The following is a 25,166-nucleotide window of genomic DNA, read 5'->3' on the forward strand; positions in this document are numbered from 1 at the left end:
GGATCCGCACATAGTGAAGCCTTGCCCCTTCAATGGCGTGCAGTCTTCCAACTCTTCTTTATACTGGCTCATGTGTCTGTGTGCATAAAATGGAGTAAGCCCCATTTTATGGCTGTAGTGCCAGTCTGGGTACTGTGTACACTAAAGTGTACTTAGTCAGGAGACTCAGTCCGCCCCGTTTAGAAGCAGTGTGTCTTCGTACCCTCATGCAGCCATAATAAGCCGGCGACCTGCTAACCGGGACGCAGGCTTAGTACTCACCACTCTTCATTCTTCTGGCTCTGTTAGGGGTGGCGGCGTGCTGAGGGAATGTACGCTCGCCATGGTGGGGCTTGCTAAGAGTTCCATCAGGAGCTAGCATCCTGTCAGCGGGGTACCGGACCATTAACCCTTAGTGGGGTTGGGCCGTTTTCCCCCCTAGGTCCTACGAAGCAGGCAGGCTGGTGCCATCCAGCCCTGCCTGAAAATAACAAACTTTTAAAATAAATGCAGAAAACTCTTCAGGAGCTTCCAGAGACGTGACCAGCTCCTCCAGGCACATTTTCTAAATGGAGTCTGGTAGGTGGGGCATAAAGGGAGGAACGAGCACACGTAATCAAACTTCTATAGTGCCAATGGCTCCTAGTGGGCCCATCTATACCCCATGGTACTAAATGGATTCCCAGTATCCCCTAGGACTTAAGAGAAACTATATTTGTCACTCAGCTCATACAAAATGCTTGTTAACATGTCCTAATAATAATAATCACAATTTGTACCAACATGAAAGAGCAAAAATAACAAAATATTCTTCAAAAAGAAAACATCTGTATGACAAAGAATATTTTCTTCACATACCTACTCCTTGGACTGTGGTTATGAAATAACTCTGAATCGCTGTCTTTTGAGGTTGGAGAGCCTTTGTAAGTGTAAAACACATCTTCTGTCTCCGTTACATAAGTCATTTCATTAACGAGATTGTCAGCAGAAGAATGCTGAGGCTTCCTAATAACGTGACGCATCCTAGGGCTCCGCCTATAGAAAATCCAGACAAACAACAAACTATTTAGCAATATGCACACATTTCAGAATACATAAAAGGGCCAGCCCTGACCAATTCACTCCACAGAAATAGATGCCACCTCAAAGCAACATTGTACCAATATCGTACTCTTTTCAATGTTGCTGTACCATAATTCTTGAATGTGTAAGCAGCCAAATATCGCAAATTGTACATCACTGAGCATTGAATTTCCTAAGTTGTATGAATAGAGAAACAGAGAATTTGACGGCAGATAAGAACCACTTGGCCCATTTAGTCTGCCCATTATTTGACATTCAGGGACTGTTTGGGGGAGGTAATGGGGAGTGGTGTCAAAAACGCAGGCGTGTTATGACCATTTTCTGAGCATATTGCTGCTTACATCTGCGATCGTGCACGTAAAAAAACAAGGCACCAGTGTCATAGCTTTTGTGGCCATTCTGCAAGACCATAGAATCACTCGGGAGGTTAATGTTACTCAGCTTTGTGCTGATGCTGCAATTGTGCATGCAGTTTCTAAGATGTTGTGATACATACTGTAGATACATAGAATATGACGGCAGATAAGAACCACTTGGCCCAAATAGTTTACCAATGTACATGCACACTTACACACTAGAGTTAATTTTGGTCAGGAGACAAACTACACACAGGGCTGTGTTGGCAATGGAACCTAAGTACTGTGAGGCACTAATGCTAACCACTGCACCATCCACACTGCCCAAGTCAGCGAGCCCATTACCATCCCTAGCGTGTTGCTCCCCCCAAACACATACCACATCACTAGTGGCGCAGTATAGTGAGCATGTACCCCCAACCCAGTAAAGGAGTGAATATGCACCCTTTAAAGTGGTACAGCAATACCATCCTTAGTGGTACAGTGAGTATGACCCCCTCAGATGGTGCAGTGAGCATGACCCACCCTCAGGCGATGTAGTGAGGAAATACCCCCACTGCAAGTGGCATAGTGAGTACGACACCCCTCTGGTAGTTTAGTGAGCACGTCCCCGCTACAAGTGGCAGTGTGAATACGACCTCTCTCAGGTGGTGCAGTGAGCACATACCCCATCTACAAGTAGAGAAGTAAAAAGCCTCCTGCACAAGCGGAACAGTGAGAACAACCCAGTGAGCACATACACTTGGAAAAGTGAGAACATACGCAGCGGTCAGCAGCACACATATCTATTAGAGATGAGCGGGTTCGGTTCTCAGAGAACCAAACCCCACCGGACTTCACGTCATGAGCCCGGATTCCAGTCAGGCTTGAATTTTCCTGCCTGACTCGGAAACCAGAATGAGGCAAAATGTCACCATCCCGCTGTCAAATTCTCGCGGGGTTTGGATTCCATATAAATAGCCACGCGTCGCCACCATTTTCACTCCAACATTGGAGAGTGTAGAGAGTGGACATGTCTCCGTCCCCAGTGTCCGTGTCTTATGTTGTATCTGTCCAGTCACAGTAGTGGTGTCCTCTGCTGCTATAAATCCAGTGCTGCTGTATTAGTCCAGTCCAGTGGTGCTGTGTTGTGCTGCATCAGTTCAGTGGTGGTGTCTTGTGCTGCATCAGTCCAGTCACAGTGGTGGTGTCCTCTGCTGCCATATGTCCAGTGCTGCTGTATAAGTCCAGTCCAGTGGTGCTGTGTTGTGCGACATCAGTCCAGTGGTGATGTGTTGTGCGGCATCATTCCAGTCACAGTGGTGGTGCCCTCTGCTGCCATATGCCCAGTGCTGCTGTATAAGTCCAGTCCATTGCAGTGGTGCTGTGTTGTCTTGCATCAGTCTAGTGGTGGTGTCCCTGTGCTACCATATATGTCCAGTGGTACTGCCGTATATGTTCAGTGATCCTACTGTATAAGTCTATTGATACTGCCGTATATGTCCAGTGGTACTGCCATATAAATCCAGTCCAGTGATACTGCTGTATATGTACAGCGGTACTGCCGTATATGTCCATTGATACTGCCGTATATGTCCAGCGGTACTGCTGTATATGTCCAGTGGTACTGCCATATAAATCCAGTAATCCTGCCGTATAATTCCAGTGCTACTGACGCATAAGTCCAGTGATCCTGCCGTATAATTCCAGTGATCCTGCCGTATAATTGCAGTGATCCTGCCGTATAAGTCCAGTTATCCTGCTATATAATTCCACTGATCCTGCTGTATAATTCCTGTGGTACTTGCGTATAAGTCCAGTCCAGTGATACTGCCGTATATGTCCAGTGGTACTGCCAAATAAGTCCAGTGGTACTGGCATATAAGTCCAGTGATCCTGCCGTATAATTACAGTGGTACTGGAGTATAAGTCCAGTCCAGTGATACTGCCGTATATGTCCAGCGGTACTGCCATATAAATCAAGTGATCCTGCCGTATAATTCCAGTGGTACCGGCGTATAAGTCCAGTGATCCTGCCGTATATGTTCATTGATACTGCCGTAAATGTCCAGCGGTACTGCCGTATAAATCCAGTTACCCTGCCGTATAATTCCAGTGGTACTGGCCAGGGCTGCCAACAGAAATTGTGGGGCCCGGTACTGACAAAATAGGAAGCCCCTCCCCCGAAAAAAAGTTAAATAAAAATTAATATATATTCCAAAAAATCAAACATAAAATTTCAATGCAGACACAAAGCCACCCCCTCAAGTCTCAAGTCTGTGTATTTAAGGTAGGAATATTTATTTATTTATTTTAGTTGATATTTTTTAATTCGTCATCAGGCACCTTAAGATCTCACCTCATTTTTCTTATTTTTATATATATATATATATATATATATATATATATATATATATATATATATATATATATAAATAAATAAACGCATGCACACATACATACACGTGCCGCAGTCTGGAGGGCCCAAGATGCTCATGCTGCTGCCTGCCCGCCTCTGGCCCCGCTGTTCTGCTGCTGTCCTTAGTCCTCCTGCAGCGCTGTATTGAAAATGTCCCTCTCAAAATGGCCGCCGCCTCAAAGGAGACAGTTATTAAAGATACTAGAGGGCTCCTCTAGTATCTTGAATAACTGTCTCCTCTGTGGAGGTGGCCATTTTGGGAGAAAAGTTTTTCAATACAGCTGCTGGAGGTCGGAGGACAGCGGCAGGACAGCATGAGCATCCTGGGCCCTCCTCTCTCTTCAGAGGGGCCGGGCCCGGGACAGCTGTGCCCCCAGCACCCCCCTGATGGCGGCCCTGGTACTGGTGTATAAGTCCAGTGATCCTGCCGTATAAGTCCAGTGATCCTGCCATATATGTCCATTGATACTGCCGAATATGTCCATTGATACTGCCGTATAAGTCCAGTGATCCTGCCGTATAAGTCCAGTGATCCTGCCGTATAATTCCAGTGATCCTGCCATATAAATCCAGTGATTCTACCATATAATTACAGTGATCCTGACGTATAAATCCAGGGATCCTGCCGTATAATTATAGTGGTACTGACGTATAATTTCAGTGATTTTGCCGTATTATTCCAGTGATCCTGTCGTATAATTGCAGTGATCCTGCCATATAAGTCCTGTGATGCTGCCGTATAAGTCCAGTTATCCTGCCGTATAATTACAGTGATCCTGATGTATACGTCCAGTGATCCTGCAGCATAATTCCAGTGTACTGGCGTATAATTCCAGTGCTACTGGCGTAAAAGTCCAGTGATCCTGCCGTATACATCCAGTGATCCTGACGTATAATTGCAGTGATTCTGCCGTATAATTGCAGTGATCCTGCCATACAATTGCAGTGATCCTGCTATATAATTCCAGTGGTACTGGCGTATAAGTCCAGTGGTACTGTGTACAAATCCAGTGGTACTGGCGTATAAATTCAATCCAGCGATACTGCCGAATAGGTCCAGTGGTACTGCCATATAAGTCCAGTGGTACTGGCACATAAGTCCAGTGATCCTGCCGTATAAGTCCAGTGATCCTGCAGTATGAGTCCAGTGATCCTGCTGTATAATTCCATATAAATCCATATAACTCCGTATAAGTCCAGTCCAGTGGTGCTGTCCTGTGCTGTATATTATTTACTCCAAATAACGAGATTTATGTAAGAACTTACCGTGTTAAATCTCTTTCTGCGAGGTACACTGGGCTCCACAGGGAATGACATTGGGGTGGAGAGTAGGATCTTGATCCGAGGCACCAACAGGCTCAAAGCTTTGACTGTTCCCAGAATGCATAGCGCCACCTCCTCTGTAACCCCGCCTCTGTGCACAGGAGCTCAGTTTTTGTTAACCAGTCCAATGCAGTAGCAGGCAAAAGAGACGACAACTGTTAGTAGCCACATACACCACATTCCAACGACAGGAGAAAGTGTGAGGGGCTAATGCCATACCAACCTAAAGAAGCTAAGTGCGTCAGGGTAGGCGCCCTGTGGAGTCCAGTGTACCTCGCAAAAAGAGATTTAACAACGGTAAGTTCTTACCATAAATCTCGTTTTCTGCTGCGGGGTACACTGGGCTCCACACGCAATGACATTGGGGAAGTCCTAAAGCAGTTCCTTATGGGAGGGGACGCACTGTAGTGGGCACAAGAATCCAGCGTCCAAAGCAAGCATCCTGGGAGACGGAAGTATCGAAGGCATAAAATCTTATGAACGTGTTCACTGATGACCACGTAGCCGCATTGCACAATTGTTCAAGGGTCATACCACGGCAGGCCGCCCAAAAAGTTCCAACCGACCAAGCAGAATGGGCCTTTATGGTAGCAGGAGCTGGAAGGACAGCCTGTACATAAGCATGTGCAATCACCATTCTAATCCATCTGGCTAGGGTCTGCTTGGAAACGGGCCAGCCACGTTTGTGAAAACCAAACAGAACAAACAGAGAATCCGACTTCCTGATGGAGGCAGTTCTCTTCACACAGATAATAAGAGCCCGTACCACATCCATAGACCGCTCTTTGGAAGACAATTCAGGAGAGGCAAAGGTCGGAACCACAATCTCCTGATTAAGGTGGAAAGAAGACACCACCTTAGGTAAATACCCGGGACGTGTTCTAAGAACCGCCCAATCACAGTAAAAAAATCAGATATGGTGACCTACAAGATAAGGCACCCAAATCCGACATCCATCTAGCAGAGGCAATAGCCAGCAGAAACAATACCTTAAGAGAAAGCCACTTAAGGTCTGCAGATTCAATGGGCTCAAACAGTTACTCTTGTAACGCCTCTAGAACCACCGACAAGTCCAAAGGATCCACAGGCGGGACATAAGGAGATTGAATCCAGAAAACACCCTGAGTGAACGTACGAACATCAGGTAAAGTTGCAATTTTTCTCTGGAACCAAATCGACAAGGCAAATATTTGAACCTTGATGGAGGCCAGACGAAGGACCAAGTCCAGGCCCTGTTGTAGAAAGGCCAAAAGTTTGGCCGTACTAAACTTGTAAGCGTCATGATTGTTAGATGAACATCAAGCAAAGTAAGAATTCCAGACCCTAATGGTAAATCAGAGCAGAAGCCGGTTTCCGGGCCTTCAACATAGTTTGAATGACCGCCTCAGAAAAACCTTTGGCCCTCTAGACGGAAGCGGAGCCACGCCATCAAAGCCAACCGGGCTAAATCCTGATATACACAGGGGCCCTGAACGAGGAGATCTGGGCGCTGCGGAAGTAGAAGGGGACGCTCTATCGAGAGATAACCAATGCAGTCTGGGCCACGCGGGAGCGATCAGAAGTAGGATTCCTCCTTCTTGCTTGAACTCCTTATTACTCTGGGCAGGAGTGACACCGGAGGGAACACGTATGGCAGATGAAAGTTCCATGTAATTGCCAGTGCGTCCACGAATGCTGCTTGATGATCCCTTGTCCTTGCTCTGAAGACCGGAACCTTGTGATTGTGTTGAGACGCCATCAGGTCCACATATGGAAGGCCCCACCTGTCCACGAGGAGTTGAAACACTTCTGGATGGAGGCTCCACTCTCCAGCGTGTACGTCCTGACGACTGAGAAAGTCCACTTCCCAGTTTAGGACCCCCGGAATGAATACTGCCGATATGACCAGCAGATGGCGTTCTGCCCACTGAAGAATCCTTGAAACTGTACTTCCCTCATTGCCATGCAGCTACGAGTGCCGCCTTGATGATTGATGTACGCCACTGTGGTGGTGTTGTCCGACTGTACTTGAACAGGACTATTCTGTATTAAATGCTGGGCCAAGTTCAGAGCATTGAACACTGCCCGCAGTTCCAGAATGTTTATCGGAAGGAGATATTCCTCCTTGGTCCACCGACCCTGAAGGGAGTGTTGCTCCAACACGGCGACCCAACCTCTCAGACTGGCATCCGTCGTCAGAAGGACCCAGTTGGAGATCCAATTGTTGGTCCAGAAGCCACCAGCTCAGTGACAGATGGACCTCCGGAGACAAGGAGATCATTTGAGACCTGATCCGGTGAGGCAGGCCGTCCCACATAGCAAGAATCAACTTCTGCAGAGGGCGGGAATGGAATTGAGCGTACTCCACCATGTCGACAGCCGACACCATGAGACCTAGTACTTGCATTGAAGAATGTATCGTCACTTGCGGACGAGATAGGAAGCATTGAATCCTGTTCTGAAGCTACAGGACTTTCTCCTGAGACAAGAACAACTGCTGGTTGTGAGTGTCCAACAACGCCCCCGGGTGCACCATGCTCTGAGCAGGGACCAGGGAATATTTCTTCCAGTTGATGAGCCACCCGTGGGCTTGCAGAAACTGGATAGTCAGATCCAGATGGCGTAGGAGAATTTCTGGGGAATTTGCCAAGATCAACAAGTCGTCCAGGTACGGTAGGATCCTGACCCCTTGACGGCAGAGTACAGTCCATTATTACTGCCATGACCTTCGTGAAGAATCGCGGAGCCATGGTCAACCCAAAAGGTAATGCTTGAAATTGGTAATGGAGGTTGCCAACCGCAAACCTCAGGTTCTGCTGATGCGACACTGCAATGGGAATATGCAGGTCCAGGGAGACCATATAATCCCCAGGTTCCAAGGCAGGACAACAGAGCAAAGAGTTTCCATGCGAAACTTGGAGACCTCACAAATTTGTTCAAGGACTTGAGGTTGATAATGTACTGGGAGGACCCATTCAGTTTCGGGACTAGGAGCAGCGGTGAATAGAACCCCTTGCCTCTCTAAGCCAGAGGGACCTGTACTACTATTAATGTGTCCAGTAGGGACTGTACCACCAAATTAAGAGTTTTGCCTTCACCTGATCCGAAGGGATGTCTGTCAGGCAAAATCGATGATACGGCGTAACCTCGAGTGACGACTTCCCGTACCCAGGCATTGGAAGTGGTCTTCAACCATTCCTGGGTATACCCTAGAAGTTGGCCCCCCACATAGGCCCACCATTGCAGTGACATGGGCTGCAGAGGCTGTTGAAGTGTGGGCTCAGGAGCTGGAGGCGGAGTTGCCTTCCAACGCTTCTGATCATGCTAGACAATGTCTGTCTTATATTGTCACAGCTTCTCATTACATTAAGGAGGCGGCTTCTGATGTTGGTATTCTGGTGGCCAAGGCTTAGGGTTTAAATTGCCTTTAAACAACCCTCCACGCGCTTATCCGTCGGTTCTTTCAGAGACGTGACGGTAGTTACCGGCAGAGCTGAGGATACCACCAGCCGCGCCACCTGCGAATCTACTGGCGAGGATGTCTCCCAATTTTTACTTAGCTCCGCAGCGAGGGGGTAGCGAGCCAGCATCTTCTTGTGAGGCGTGAATTTATTTCCTGGATTTTCCCAGAACTCCTGGCATATGTCAACTAAATGGTCAGAATGAGGTAAAACTTGTTTAACCACTTTCTGACGGTTTCTTAGGAGCAGCATCAGGCTCTGGATCATCAGTAATTTGAAGAATGGTCCTGATAGTCTCCAACAAGTCAGGAACATCCACCTGTGAAACAGAATCCTCATCAGACGCGTCGGGATCAGAATCTGTGGGGTGAGTATAAACACCATCCTCATCAGACGAGGAGTCTGGGACATTGGTGGATTGTGAGGAAGTAATGGCCCACTTAGAGGACCCCTTGGTCTTAGGTGGGCGAGGGTTAGACTTCTGAGTAGTCAGTGATTTGTTCACTTGCTGTAACTGAGCAGACAGTTGATCTGCCCATGGCGGGTTTAGCACAGGGACCATAAGCGGTTGTACCGGCACAGGAGGTCCCATAGTGGGCGTTAGTCTAGTTACCAGCATATTCAATAGCGTGGAGAAGGTAGTCCAAGGTGGGTCATTATGCTACAGTCCCACTTCGGGATAAGGATCCCCCAGAACCTGACCCTCAGCTGCTATGTTTTCCTCAAATGTGTCTGCACCATCACCACCACGCAATGTGGGATCAGCTCCAGCACCATTGCCCTTTGTAGCTGACATATCCGAAAGCTCAATACAAGGCAACACAGTACAATATCAGCAGCACAATACCTGACAAGAACCCCCTGTGCAGTGTATCAGCACAAACAGGGAACTCAAGAGGTATATGGTGACTAAAAATCACAGAGAAAAATACACACTGCGTATATCCTGTGAAACACCTATATTAAATATTCTCAGGGCTGCACCATTTACAAAACTGAGCACCTGTGCACGGAGAGGAGGCGGCACTATGCATTCTGGGAACAGTCAAAGCTTTGAGCTTGTTGGTGCCTCGGATTAAGATCTACTCTACACCCCAATGGCATTCCATGTGGGCCCAGTGTACCCTGCAGCAGAAAAATGGGTTATTAATATTTAATCCAAATAATTTTCACATGGTTTGCCCTGTGTGGTGTAGCGGTACGCTCTCCTGTACCGCATAATGGCCCTCATTCCGAGTTGTTCGCTCGCTAGCTGCTTTTAGTTGCATTGCACACGCTAGGCTGCCGCCCTCTGGGAGTGTATCTTAGCTTAGCAGAATAGCGAACAAAAGATTAGCAGAACTGCTAATAAATAATTCTTTGCAGTTTCTGAGTAGCTCCACACCTACTCACAGATTGCGATCAGCTCAGTCCGTTTAGTTCCTGATTTGACGTCACAAACACGCCCTGCGTTTGGCCAGTCACTCCCCCGTTTCTGCAGACACTCCCGCGTTTTTCCCTGACACGCCTGCGTTTTTTAGCACACTCCCGGAAAACGCTCAGTTACCACCCAGAAACGCCCCTTTCCTGTCAATCATTCACCGATCAGCAGTGCGACTGAAAAGTGCCGCAGGATCCACAGCAAAACTGCTAAGTTTTTAGTTAAATAACTAAGTGCATGTGCCCTGCGTGCCTTGCGCATGGGCAATTTGCAACAAATCGCAGCATAGCGAAAATCGGCAACGAGCGAACAACTCGTAAATGACCCCCATTGTTATATAACTCCAGAAAAATAATGGAGAACAAAAATTTGGAGGATAAAGTAGTGAAAGATCAAGAACCACTAACTCCTAGTGCTGAAGCTGCTGCCACTAGTCATGACAGACAATGAAATCCCATCAACGTTGTCTGCCAAGGCCAATGTGATAGCAGAGGGCATGTAAAATCCAAAAAGCCAAAGTTCAGTAAAAAGACCCCAAAAAAGAAATTTAAATGTCTGAGTAGAAACGTAAACTTGCCAACATGCCATTTATGACACAGAGTGGCAAGGAACGGCTAAGGCCCTGGCCTATGTTCATGACTAGTGGTTTAGCTTTACATGACGATGGAAGCCCTCATCCTCCCACTAGAAAAATGATGAGATTTAAGCTGGAAAAAGCACAGAAAAGAACTGTGCGTTCTAAGATGGTATCACAAATCCCCAAGGAGAGTCCAAGTGTGTTGGCGGTTGCAATGCCTGACGCTGGCGCTGAGGAGGAAGTTGACGATGAGGATTCTGTTGGTGATGTGGTTTGTTTAAATCAGGCACCGGGGGAGACACCTGTTGTTCGTGGGATGAAGAAGCCCGTTGTGATGCCTGGGCAAAATACCAAAAAAGCAACCTTTTCGGTGTGGAATTATTTCTCCACAAATGTCAAGCCGTGTGTTGCCTCTGTCAATTTGTGATAAATAGGGTTAAGGATCTTAACCACCTAGGAACATCCTCCTTTATACGTCACCTGCTGCGCATTCATCAGAAGTCAGTGTCAAGTTGTGAAACTTTGGGTAAGAGCGTAAGCAGTCCACTGACACCTAAATCCCTTCTTCCTCTTGTACCCAAGCTCCTGCAAGCCACACCACCAACTCCCTCAACGTCAACTTCCTCCTCAGTCAGGAACATCAGTAGTCCTGCAGGCCATGCCAATGGCAAGACTGAGGAGTCCTCTCCTAACCGGGATTATTCCGTAGTTTTCTTGAGTGGTGTGACTGCTGTTGCTGACGCTGCTGTTATTGCTGATGGGAGTTGATCGTCATCCCAGAGGGGAAGTCGGAAGACCACTTGTACTACTTCCAGTAAACAACTGACTGTCCAACAGTTATTTGTGAGGGAGATTAAATATGACAGCAGTCATCCTTTTGCAAAGCGGATAACTGAGGCCTTGACAGCTATGTTAGACATGCGTCCGGTATCCGCCATTAGTTCAGTGGAACTTAAGAGAATTGTTTGAGGTACTGTGTCCCCGGTATCAAATCCCATCTAGGTTCCACTTCACTAGGCAGGCGATACCGAGAATGTATAGAGACGTCAGAAAAAGTGTCCTCAGTGACCTACAAAATGCAGTTGTACCCACTGTCCACTTAACCATGGACATGTGTATAAGTGGAACAGGGCAGCCTAAGCACTATATGACTGTTACAGCCCACTGGGTAGATATATGGCCTCCCGTAGCAACAACAGCAGCGGCACCAGTAGCAGCATCTCGCAAATGCCAACTCGTTCCTAGGCAGGCTACGCCATGTATCACCGCTTTCCATAAGAGGAACACCCTCTTATGGAAACTGAGGGACATCATTGCACAATGGCTTACCTCAATTAGACTCACCTGGGGATTTGTGATATCGGACAATGCCACCAATATTGTGCGTGCATTACATCTGGGCAAATTCCAGCATGTTTTGCACATACAATTAATTTGGTTAATTAATTTGGTGGTGCAGAATTTTTTTTTAAATGACAGGGGCGTGCAGGAGATGCTGTCGGTGGCTTGAAAAATTGCGGGCCACTTTCGGCATTCAGCCACCGCGTGCCGAAAACTGGAGCGCCATCAAACACTCCTGAACCTGCCCTGCCATCACCTGAAGCAAGAGGTGGTAAAGAGGTAGAATTCAACACTCTATATGCTTCAGGGGATGGAGGAGCAGCAAAAGGCCATTCAAGCCAATACATCCACCCACAATATAGGCAAAGGAGGGGAAATGCACCTGACTCAAGCACAGTGGAGAATGATTTCCGTCTTGTGCAAGGTTTTCCAACCCTTCAAACTTGCCACACGTGAAGTCAGTTCAGACACTGCCAGCTTGAGTCAGGTCATTCCCCTCATCAGGCTTTTGCAGAAGCAGCTGGAGAAATTGAAGGAGGAGCTAAAACGGAGCGATTCCACAAAGTATGTGGGACTTGTGGATGGACCCCTTCATTCGCTTTGCCAGGATTCAAGGATGGTCAATCTGTCGAAATCAGAGCACTACATTTTGGCCACCATGCTCGATCCTAGGTTTAAAGCCTATGTTGCATCTCTATTTCTGGCAGACACAAGTCTGCAGAGGTTCAAAGACCTGCTGGTGAGAAAATTGTCAACTCGAGCGGAACGTAACCTGTCAGCAGCTCCTCTTTCATTTTCTTCGACAACTGGGGCTGCTTGGAAAAGGATAAGATTTCCTAGCCCACCCGCTGGCGGTGATGCAGGGCAGTCAGGAGCGAGTGCTAACATCTGGTCTAGACTGAAGGACCTGCCAACGATTACTGACATGTCTACTGTCACTGCATATGATTCTGTCACCATTGAAAGAATGGTGGACGATTATATGAGTGACAACATCCAAGTAGGTATGTCAGAGAGTCTGTAAGTATACTGGCAGGAAAAAGAGGCAATTTGGATGTCCTTTCACAAACTGTTTTTATTTTAACAAAGTTGCTCCCCCCAACACCCCCCACCCCTCCAGTGTGTACTCCGAAAGAGTGTTTAGTGCAGCCAGTAACCTTGCCAGCGATCGTCGTAGGAGGTTACTTCCACAAAATGTGGAGAAGATGATGTTCATCAAAATCATAAATCCTCCAGGAAGACCTTGACGAGCAATTACTTCCAGAAAGTACACAGGGACCTGTGATGGTGGATTCCAGTGGGACCGAATGAACACTCTGTGAGGAGGAGGATGTACACTCTGAAAGGGGTGAAGAATCGGAGGATGAGGTCGACATCTTGCCTCTGTAGAGTGAGTTTGTGCAAGGAGAAATTGATTGCTTCTTTTTTGGTGGGGGCCCAAACAAACCAGTCATTTCAGCCACAGTCGTGTCGCTGAAATGATTGGTTTGTCAAAGTGTACATGTCCTGTTTATACAACATAAGGGTGGGTGGGAGGGCCCAAGGACAATTCCATCTTGCACCTCTTTTTCTTCTTTGCAATATGTGCTGTTTAAGGACTAGTTTTTTTTTTAAGTGCCACCCTGTCTGTAACTGCAGTTCTACTCTTAGATGGGCCAGGTGTTTGTGACGCACACTTGTGTCACTTAGCTTAGTTATTCAGCCACCTCGGTGCAACCTTTGGCCTAAAAACAATATTGTGAGGTGTTCAGAATAGACTGGAAATGAGTGAAAATTCATGTTATTGAGGTTACAGCTACCTCATTGCACCTCTTTTCCTTCTTTGCATCATGTGCTGTTTGGGGCCTAGTTTGTTAAGTGCCATCCTGTCTGCCACTGCAGTGCCACTCCTAGATGGGCCAGGTGTTTGTGCCGCACACTTGTGTCACTTAGCTAAGTTATCCAGCCACCTCGGTGCAATCTTTGGCCTAAAAACAATATTGTGAGGTGTTCAGAATAGACTGGAAATGAGTGAAAATTCATGTTATTGAGGTTAATAATACCATAGGATCAAAATTACCCCCAATTTCTGTGATTTTAGCTTTTTTATGTTTTTTTTTTCAAAAATCATCCAGATCCAAAACACAAAAGGGTGGTTTTAGGAAAACCAACCCAGAACCAAAATACGGGCGGGGAATTAGAACCAAAACAAAAACACGAAAAGTTCCAGCAGCACATCTCTAATATATATAAATCACACAGTACCACACGTCGTGCAGCAATAAGATGGGTAACACATGGCCTCCCCTGCCATCCCCTGGTCCAGAGGCCAGCTCTCTCCCCCAGCACAGCAGTTTTAAGCAGCAGCAACATGGGGGCAGTGGCAAGCTCCAGGCATGGGGGAGAGTGGTGGCAGCACAGACACACGTGACTCCGACAGTGGCTCTACTCCACGTGAGGGTATCTGCATATCACCGTGCCACCGCAAGATGTGCCCGCGGCTAGCCTGACACTGACAGACGGTTTGCTGACAGCCACACAAACCACTGGACCACATCTTCACTTCTTGTAGTAGCGTCTCGGAGGGGGGACACACATAGCACTGTTTTAAATAAAATAAATAAAAATTATCTTGGTGCTCACCCACTCAAATCAACCACTGCACACAAGATAAACTAGAAATGAAAGGAAATAGTTGCAAACAAAATAAAGACATGCAGAGAAACCGAAATACAGTAAATATAAACATTTAGTATAAATAAATTCCAAAAAATATCAGGGGTTATATTTACTAAAAGTCGATTTTGGTTCTATTTGAAATTGACCCGAATAGGGGGAGTGGCTTGCATCCTGACTGAGCAGGAGTGTTCCTGGAGAGCTCCTGGAAAAAGCCTCCCATTTACTTTATTATAACTGAGCTACCTGTATTTGATCTGCTCCTGGAGCCCTCTTATATTGTCCCTGAGGCAGGGCTATCGGTGTGGAAGAGCTGCAGAGCCGGGGAACAGGTTTTTCCTGTTCCTGCAGGTTGCGGCCTTCCCCCTATGTAGAAGCCGGGACCTAAATTTTGCACCCATTCCGTCCGGGCGACGTGGACCCGCGGAAGAAGCGGATTGAAGCAATTCTAGCTGCCCACGCTCTCCCTCCCCCCCCCCCCCCCGTGGACCCTTACCGACAGCCAGAGGAGGCGCGCACGGGCCCCTGGATCCAGGAGCTGAATGGAGCCGTGAGGAAGCTGTGTGCATCCGGTGCCCCCATCTTGGAGGGGGCAGAGTGAGCCGCACGGACGAAGTGAGCGGCTGAGCGGCTCGTACTAGCCGGGACTCTCCCAATACAGCTGCTACTCGCTACAGACTTGCTGGAGCTCAGTAACGGTGGCCATCTTGGAGGTGGCAGGCGAGATTCCTTTCAATACTGAATGGCCATTTTATAGATGCCACATAGCCCCTGCTCTCCTCGGAGCCACAGTGCAGCCCCCAGCTTATATTACTGCACATCTGCCAGCCGCCTTGAGGGAGGAGGGTCTCTGGGTTGTGCTGTATCCGCCGGTTCCCGACTTTGCACACTGCCTGCCGACAGACCGGTCGGAGGACAAGCTCCGGTGCCACAGTGCAATACACAGCTCCTGGGGATGCTCACGTACAGACGACCGGGTAAGATTGTGGGACCACCTATCCTTGTCTCTCCCTCCGACGCTGCCGGGACTTTACTCTCCCCGATTCTGGTGTCACGCTGCTATCCATTGCTACAAGTGCCGCTCATCATTTGTCGGTTGCCCTACGAAGATAATGATAGGGTCACTGGCCCTCATCTCCCCTTCTGTGCTGTCTGAGATGCTGGCCTAGCAAAACAATTTGTCCCACCTGGACCGTGATAGTTTTCTTTATACCTTAACCTTTTCTACTTAACATACATCCGACAAACAACGTCTGTGTCTCTTTTTACATTTGTGATACCCCGCCTACCCTCTTCACTTCCCCATGATGGCGCAGAGAAACAAGAAAAATGTGGAGGCCCCCACAAATTTTTTGGACAAAAATCTAAGGGCCCCCGAACTCTTGCATTGCTCACGGATTCTCCTTCCTCCCCCTGCTCATCGGAGACGGGTATTGATCCACAGATCCAAGCAGTTATGACCAGTTTACTTGAAGGGGTGCCTTTAAGCAAGAACTTTCCACAGCTATCGCCGAGTTCAAATCTGATCTCACGGCCCTTGGTAATCGTACAGACGCTCTTGAATCGAAGACAGACGACCTTTGCCGCTCTCAGCAACATCTTGATTCGGAGCTCTCCAGACTCCATGACGAGCTGGAGGACCTCAAAGAACGTCAAGAAGATCAAGAGAATCGCTCCCGTCGCAACAATCTACGCATCCGTAATGTGTCGGAATCAGTCCTTAGCTCTGCACTACCGTCCTTCCTGAAAGACTTCTTTCAACACGTCATACCTGACCTTTCAGATGCTGATTGCCTTTGTGATAGAGCCCACAGAGCGCTCCGAGCAAAATTGACCCCGACACAGCCGCCTAGGGATGTTGTAGTTCGGCTACATTATTTTCGCTCAAAGCAACGTATTCTGATGTCAATATGAGACTCTCCAGTGATCAACTTCCGGGATATGCAACTGCAAGTTTTTCAGGATCTGGCCCCCTCCACCATTCAAAAGAGACGGGTATTGCAGCCTGTTACTCGTATACTGCGCCAACAACAAATACGATATAGGTGGGGATTTCCTTTCATGTTACAAGTTACAGCAAACAATTCTACTCACTCTGTCAAAACCTTAAATCTAGTTCAGGATCTGTTGGCTAAACTTGGTCTCCTCCCTGTACTGTCATCTGATGGTGGGACTGCCTCTTCCTCTGGGCCACGACGCTCCCAGATCCCTCCGCCTGAATGGACGAGGGTAACTCGTCACCGTAATGACACCGATGACCCTCCTTGATTTTGGCGAACTCTTCTCTGAATACATTTGAATAGCTCTCAACTCTATCGAAATGTGTCTCCTGATAAGAGGAGACTCTTGCTATCATCTTCCATCTTTTAATATGTTTGCCATGAGCTTTGATATTGCACACCAAGGTTTAAAGTTTGTCATGTGTTACGCCTAGCCTGGTAATACTACGCTGGGCTTATCCTGTTTGCCTTGTCTCCCCTTGCTTCCCTTGTCCCCCCCCCCTCTCTGCCCCCCCCCCACCCCCTTCCCCTTTTTATTTTTCTTATTTTGTGGTTATGACACAGTACATTTTTGTTTGTTTATTGTTTTTCATATTATGGGTTACATTATTGTATCTTCGGCTCCAGCCGACTCAACTGTTGCGGTCCAGAGGGACCTGGTTCTCCTGCATTAGTTTACTGTTCCCACTACCCCCGTGCTCCCTTTATTTGTTATTTTGAAGTATGATGTTTTATATCTGTGTAGCGGTCCTTGATAGGGACCCTATAATTCAGGGTTTTCTCCCGTATGGGTTCTCGGTCACTTTCTTTTCTTCTATATTTCTGATTCTTGTTCTTTGTTGTTCTTCTTCTTTCCTTTTCTTTCTTCCCCGGGACGGGTTTCCACTGCTCCTCTTTTGTTCTTTGGTGTCACATGGCGCTTAAACTGTTTTCTATAAATGTTAACGGGCTTAATTCTCCCAGGAAACGTACAGTGATGTTATCCGCCTGTCGGAGAGAGAAGGCTGATATAGTTTTCCTCCAAGAGACCCATTTCACCGGTACACACTCAACTTCACGGTAAGCAATTTAACCAGACCTTTTTTGCCTCTGCTGCCTGTAAAAAAAGGGGGGTAGCTATATTGATCCATCGCAATATCCCATTTATCCACACTACAACCATAGCTGACCCTGACGGCCGATACCTGATAGTTATTGGTACGCTCCGCACGGATATTCTAACGCTCGTGTCTGTATACGCCCCTAATCAAGACCAATCCCGTTTTTTTTGCACGCTCTTTTTGCATCTCAATAGAGTAGCGCAAGGCCACATTATTCTAGCTGGGGACTTTAACACTGTGCTTGACCCCTTCTTAGATAAATCCACTCCTCCTAAAACTAAGAAGGAAGCATCTTCGTCTGATGCTGCCCTTACATTGACATCCTCCCTTACACACCTTGATTTACAAGACACTTGGCGTCTTAAACACTCCAGCGCTAGAGACTATACCCACTTCTCTGCACCACTCTCGAATAGATATGATACATGCCTCTCGCTCACTCTCGACGTTGATATCTGATTCAGGCATCACTCCCTGTTCCTGGACGGACCATGCAGGAGTATATATCCTGATCGACCTCTATAGAACCCCTAATAAATCCCGTAAATGGCGTCTTGATGATACTCTTCTTTCGCACCCCTCCACTATTTCAGACACTAAATTGAACCTGGAATTTTTTTTTAGGAAAACGCCTCCCCAGAAGTCTCTCCTAGCCTAGTTTGGGAAGCAAACTATCCTCCATCCAGAGTCCTCCATCCAGGCCGCACATCGCATGTGCCTTATGGTCTGCTACCCGCGATCTCATACTTATCAGTCAACTATCACTATCTCAAGATTGGTCAGTAACTCAGAAGAGCCACTCTCTGTCTTGTTGCCCGCTGATTGGTAGTGGCGTGATATCAGTTGCCTGAGATTTGTAAACTCGACAGCACTGCAGAAGCAGCTGTTGCTGCCGACCATGCTGGATCATGTTTTGATTCGAGGAAAGTGTTGTCCAGGGTTGACATCTGTTCGGATGGGACGCAGCCATGTGACCTGCGGTCAGGAGACCAACGGTCACATCTCGCTCTCTCACAATCCCGACGGTCAGCATGCCGACCAACAGGGACTATTACCACTCGTGGGTGTCCTGACACCCATAGAGTGGGAAAAGAAAACGGTGGCCACTGAGCACGCAAGGGGCTTGCTGCACTCGCCCCTGCCAGGATTCCGCTGCAGTATGCTGACCGCCGGTCAAGCATACCACACCCATTCAGACGCATTTCCAGACTCTCAGGAGTATTCCTGGATGGGTGGAAACCCTAATGCTCCCCCTGGAAATACTGGTGTGTCCTCATACATCCGATCTCAATACTCCATGCATTGCGAGATGCCTTGCATCAGGTCCGTGCAACTGTGCTTATGTCGGAGTCTTTTTTTGATGAAAATACATCTTAATCTCAACGCAATGCGACTAGGATGCAAGAGGAGAATGTGCTGATTAATTCGATTTTTGACACTTGTATTTTGTATGTGACTGTACATGGAGCAGAACAGAACTTGTATTGCAAAAATGAGAGTTATGGTAGACTTACTTTTGTTAAATCTCTTTCTTCAAAGTCAATAGGGTCCACAGGGGAGACAATGGCTGTAGATGGTGGTTAGGACCGGGCACCAACAGTTAAAGCTTTACATATCCCAGGATGCTTCAGTCCTTCCCCCCTATACCCTGCACCCAAGCTTGAGGCTATTCAGTTTTGTCAACAAGCCTAAGACAGGAGCAGGAGAGGAGGAAGACTGGCACACAGAAAAATCACACTCTCAGGCATCAGAGAAGTGACCGGTGACCAAGAGGAAAAAATAAGAATTTACTTACCGATAATTCTATTTCTCATAGTCCGTAGTGGATGCTGGGGACTCCGTCAGGACCATGGGGGGGATAGCGGCTCCGCAGGAGACAAGGCACAAAAAGTAAGCTTTTAGGATCACATGGTGTGTACTGGCCCCTCCCCCTATGACCCTCCTCCAAGCCTCAGTTAGGTACTGTGCCCGGACGAGCGTACACAATAAGGAAGGATCTTGAATCCCGGGTAAGACTCATACCAGCCACACCAATCACACCGTACAACTTGTGATTTGAACCCAGTTAACAGTATGATAACAACGAAGAAGCCTCTGAAAAGATGGCTCACAACAATAATAACCCGATTTTTGTAACAATAACTATGTACAAGTATTGCAGACAATCCGCACTTGGGATGGGCGCCCAGCATCCACTACGGACTATGAGAAATAGAATTATCGGTAAGTAAATTCTTATTTTCTCTAACGTCCTAGTGGATGCTGGGGACTCCGTCAGGACCATGGGGATTATACCAAAGCTCCCAAACGGGCGGGAGAGTGCGGATGACTCTGCAGCACCGAATGAGAGAACTCCAGGTCCTCCTTAGCCAGAGTATCAAATTTGTAAAATTTTACAAACGTGTTCTCCCCTGACCACGTAGCTGCTCGGCAAAGTTGTAATGCCGAGACCCCTCGGGCAGCCGCCCAAGATGAGCCCACCTTCCTTGTGGAGTGGGCATTTACAGATTTAGGCTGTGGCAGGCCTGCCACAGAATGTGCAAGTTGGATTGTGCTACAGATCCAACGAGCAATCGTCTGCTTAGACGCAGGAGCACCCCTCTTGTTGGGTGCATACAGGATAAACAGCGAGTCAGATTTTCTGACTCCAGCCGTCCTTGAAATATATATTTTCAATGCTCTGACAACGTCCAGCAACTTGGAGTCCTCCAAGTCGCTAGTAGCCGCAGGCACCACAATAGGCTGGTTCAAGTGAAAAGCCGAAACCACCTTAGGCAGAAACTGAGGACGCGTCCGCAGTTCTGCCCTGTCCGAATGGAAAATCAGATATGGGCTTTTGTACGATAAAGCCGCCAACTCTGATACTCTCCTGGCTGAAGCCAGGGCCAGTAGCATGGTTACTTTCCATGTAAGATACTTCAAATCTACCGATTTGAGCGGCTCAAACCAATGGGATTTGAGAAAATCCAAAACTACGTTGAGATCCCACGGTGCCACTGGAGGCACAATCGGGGGCTGTATATGTAGTACACCTTTGACAAAGGTTTGTACTTCAGGCACTGAAGCCAATTCTTTCTGGAAGAAAATCGATAAGGCCGAAATTTGAACCTTAATAGACCCCAATTTGAGGCCCATAGACAATCCTGCCTGCAGGAAATGTAGGAATCGACCCAATTGAAATTCCTCCGTTGGGGCCTTCTTGGCCTCACACCACGCAACATATTTTCTCCAAATGCGGTGATAATGTTGTGCGGTCACTTCCTTCCTGGCTTTAATCAAGGTAGGTAGGTAGGTAGGTAGGTAGGTCCCGGGTGGAGGTCGTGTCTGCTGAGGAAGTCTGCTTCCCAGTTGTCCACTCCCGGAATGAACACTGCTGACAGTGCTATGACATGATTTTCCGCCCAGCGAAGAATCCTTGCAGCTTCTGTCATTGCTCTTCTGCTTCTCGTGCCGCCCTGTCTGTTTACGTGGGCGACTGCCGTGATGTTGTCCGACTGGATCAACACCGGCTGACCCTGAAGCAGCGGTTTTGCCAGGCTTAGAGCATTGTAAATCGCTCTTAGCTCCAGTATATTTATGTGAAGAGACGTCTCCAGTTTCGACCACACGCCCTGGAAGTTTCTTCCCTGTGTGGCTGCTCCCCAGCCTCGTAGGCTGGCATCCGTAGTCACCAGGACCCAGTCCTGTATGCCGAATCTGCGGCCCTCTAACAGATGGGCACTCTGCAACCACCACAGAAGAGACACCCTTGTTCTTGGTGACAGTGTTATCCGCTGATGCATGTGCAGATGCGATCCGGACCATTTGTCCAGCAGATCCCACTGAAATATTCGTGCGTGGAATCTGCCGAATGGAATTGCTTCGTAAGAAGCCACCATCTTTCCCAGGACTCTTGTGCATTGATGTACTGACACATTTCCTGGTTTTAGGAGGTTCCTGACAAGTTCGGATAACTCCCTTGCTTTCTCCTCCGGGAGAAACACCTTTTTCTGAACAGTGTCCAGAATCATTCCCAGGAACAGCAGACGTGTCGTCGGGGTCAATTGAGATTTTGGAATATTCAGAATCCACCCGTGTTGTTGAAGCACTACTTGGGTTAGTGCTACTCCGACTTCCAGCTGTTCCCTGGACCTTGCCCTTATCAGGAGATCGTCCAAGTAAGGGATAATTAATACGCCTTTTCTTCGTAGAAGAACCATCATTTCGGCCATTACCTTGGTAAAGACCCGAGGTGCCGTGGACAAACCAAACGGCAGCGTTTGAAACTGATAATGACAGTTTTGTATCACGAACCTGAGATACCCTTGGTGTGAAGGGTAAATTGGGACATGCAGATAAGCATCTTTTATGTCCAGGGACACCATGAAGTCCCCTTCTTCCAGATTCGCTATCACTGCTCTGAGTGACTCCATCTTGAACTTGAATTTCTGTATGTACAGGTTCAAGGATTTCAGATTTAGAGTAGGTCTTACCGAACCATCCGGCTTCGGTACCACAAATAGTGTGGAATAATACCCCTTTCCCTGTTGTAGGAGGGGTACCTTGACTATCACCTGCTGAGAATACAGCTTGTGAATGGCTTCCAATACCGTCGCCCTTTCTGAGGGAGACGTTGGTAAAGCAGACTTTAGGAACCGGCGAGGGGGAGACTTTTCGAATTCCAACTTGTAACCCTGAGATACTACCTGCAGGATCCAAGGGTCCACCTGTGAGCGCGCCCACTGTGCGCTGAAAATCTTTAGTCGACCCCCCACCGCCCCTGAGTCCGCTTGCACAGCCCCAGCGTCATGCTGAGGGCTTTGTAGAAGCCGGGGAGGGCTTCTGTTCGTGGGAAGTAGTTGCTTGCTGCACCCTCTTACCCCTTCCTTTGCCTCTGGGCAAATATGACTGTCCTTTTGCCCGCTTGTTCTTATAGGAACGAAAGGACTGCGGCTGAAAAGACGGTGTCTTTTTCTGTTGGGAGGTGACCTGAGGTAAAAAAGTGGATTTTCCGGCTGTTGCCGTGGCCACCAGATCCGATAGACCGACCCCAAATAATTCCTCTCCTTTATACGGCAATACTTCCATATGCCGTTTGGAATCCGCATCACCTGACCACTGTCGCGTCCATAAACTTCTTCTGGCAGATATGGACATCGCACTTACTCTCGATGCCAGAGTGCAAATATCCCTCTGAGCATCTCGCATATAAAGAAAAGCATCCTTTAATTGCTCTATAGTCAATAAAATACTGTCCCTATCCAGGGTATCAATATTTTCAGTCAGGGAATCCGACCACACCACCCCAGCACTGCACATCCAGGCTGAGGCTATTGCTGGTCGCAGTATAACACCAGTATGTGTGTATATACTCTTCAGGGTAGTTTCCAGCCTCCTATCAGCTGGATCCTTGAGGGCGGCCGTATCAGGAGACGGTAACGCCACTTGTTTTGATAAGCGTGTGAGCGCCTTATCCACCCTAGGGGGTGTTTCCCAGCGCGCCCTAACCTCTGGTGGGAAAGGGTATAATGCCAATAACTTCTTTGAAATTAGCAGTTTTCTATCGGGGTTAACCCACGCTTCATCACACACGTCATTCAATTCCTCTGATTCTGGAAAAGCTACAGGTAGTTTTTTCACACCCCACATAATACCCCCCTTTGAGGTGCCTGCAGTATCAGAGATATGCAAAGCCTCCTTCATTGCCGTGATCATATAACGTGTGGCCCTATTGGAAAATACGTTTCTTTCTTCACCGTCGACACCAGATTCATCTGTGTCGGTACCTGTGTCGACTGACTGAGGTAAGGGACGTTTTACAGCCCCTGACGGTGCCTGAGACGCCTGGACAGGTACTAACTGGTTTTCCGGCCGTCTCATGTCGTCAACTGACTTTTGCAGCGTGCTAACATTATCACGTAATTCCATAATTAAAGCCATCCATTCCGGTGTCGACTCCCTAGGGGGTGACATCACCATTACCGGCAATTGCTCCGCCTCCACACCAACATCGTCCTCATACATGTCGACACACACGTACCGACACACAGCAGACACACAGGGAATGCTCTTATCGAAGACAGGACCCCACTAGCCCTTTGGGGAGACAGAGGGAGAGTTTGCCAGCACACACCAAAGCGCTATAAAAATGTATATAAACAACCCTAAAAGGTGTTGTTTCTGTTATATGCGCTTAATATATAAAAATATCGCCAAAATATGCCCCCCTTCTCTGTTTTACCCTGTTTCTGTAGTGCAGTGCAGGGGAGAGTCCTGGGAGCCTTCCTCACAGCGGAGTTGAGCAGGAAAATGGCGCTGTGTGCTGAGGAGAATAGGCCCCGCCCCCTAAAACGGCGGGCTCTTCTCCCGGAGTTTGCGATATATGGCAGGGGTTAAATACATCCATATAGCCTCAAGGGCTATATGTGATGTATTTTAGCCATAGAAAAAGGTATTATACATTGCTGCCCAGGGCGCCCCCCCCCCAGCGCCCTGCACCCTCAGTGACCGCTGGTGTGAAGTGTGCCGACAACAATGGCGCACAGCTGCAGTGCTGTGCGCTACCTTATGAAGACTGAAAGTCTTCTGCCGCCTGTTTCCGGACCTCTGGACCTCTTCAACTTCGGCATCTGCAAGGGGGGTCGGCGGCACGGCTCCGGGACCGGACTCCATGGCTGGGCCTGTGTTCGATCCCTCTGGAGCTAATGGTGTCCAGTAGCCTAAGAAGCAAATCCATCCTGCACGCAGGTGAGTTCACTTCTCTCCCCTAAGTCCCTCGTAGCAGTGAGCCTGTTGCCAGCAGGACTCACTGAAAATAAGAAACCTAAAAAACTTTTTCTAAGCAGCTCTTTATGAGAGCCACCTAGATTGCACCCTGCTCGGACGGGCACAAAAACCTAACTGAGGCTTGGAGGAGGGTCATAGGGGGAGGGGCCAGTACACACCATGTGATCCTAAAAGCTTACTTTTTGTGCCCTGTCTCCTGCGGAGCCGCTATCCCCCCCATGGTCCTGACGGAGTCCCCAGCATCCACTAGGACGTTAGAGAAAAAAGAAAATGTAGAAGCCAGGTTCATCAGGACGGGCGCCCTGTGGACTATAAGGTAAGTCTACCAGAACTCTCCTTTTCTTCTTCAGGGTCCATAGGGCTCCACCAGTGAGAGAATGTGGATGTCCCAAAGCAGTTGTTCAAGAAAGGGGATGCTCCTAAGCGGATAAGAGAATCCGGCGTCCTAATGAATCATCCTGAAAGGCAAATGTATCAAAGGCATAAAACCTGAGAAAGGTGTGGACACATGGCCGCCTTGCACAGTTGTTCTGCTGATGCGCCACGGAGTGCTGCCCACAAAGGACCCACAAAGCGAGTAGAATGTGCTGAAGCTGTAGCCAGCACAGGGAAGTCAGGCTGTGTGTAAGCTTTGAGATAGTCATGTAAAGTCATCTGTGGAATCCGTAGAGTACAAATGGGGAATCCAATTTCCGGATGGAAATGGTACAATCCACATAGATACAGAGG

At 48.0% G+C, this 25,166-nt stretch overlaps 1 protein-coding gene across 3 annotated transcripts in view; it reads right to left on the minus strand.

Moving 5' to 3' along the window:
- The window catches only part of PTPN3 (protein tyrosine phosphatase non-receptor type 3), a 1,027,556-nt gene that overhangs the window by 442,400 nt on the left and 559,990 nt on the right, over window positions 1–25,166 (minus strand). For all 3 annotated transcript variants that reach the window (XM_063922728.1, XM_063922729.1, XM_063922727.1), the window contains one exon: window positions 838–1,014. In XM_063922728.1, coding sequence (XP_063778798.1) covers window positions 838–1,014 — 177 coding nt within the window. The remainder of the gene's footprint in view (window positions 1–837; window positions 1,015–25,166) is intronic.

This window comes from Pseudophryne corroboree, chromosome 5 (genome assembly GCF_028390025.1).
Source record: "Pseudophryne corroboree isolate aPseCor3 chromosome 5, aPseCor3.hap2, whole genome shotgun sequence".
Lineage (NCBI taxonomy): Eukaryota > Metazoa > Chordata > Amphibia > Anura > Myobatrachidae > Pseudophryne > Pseudophryne corroboree.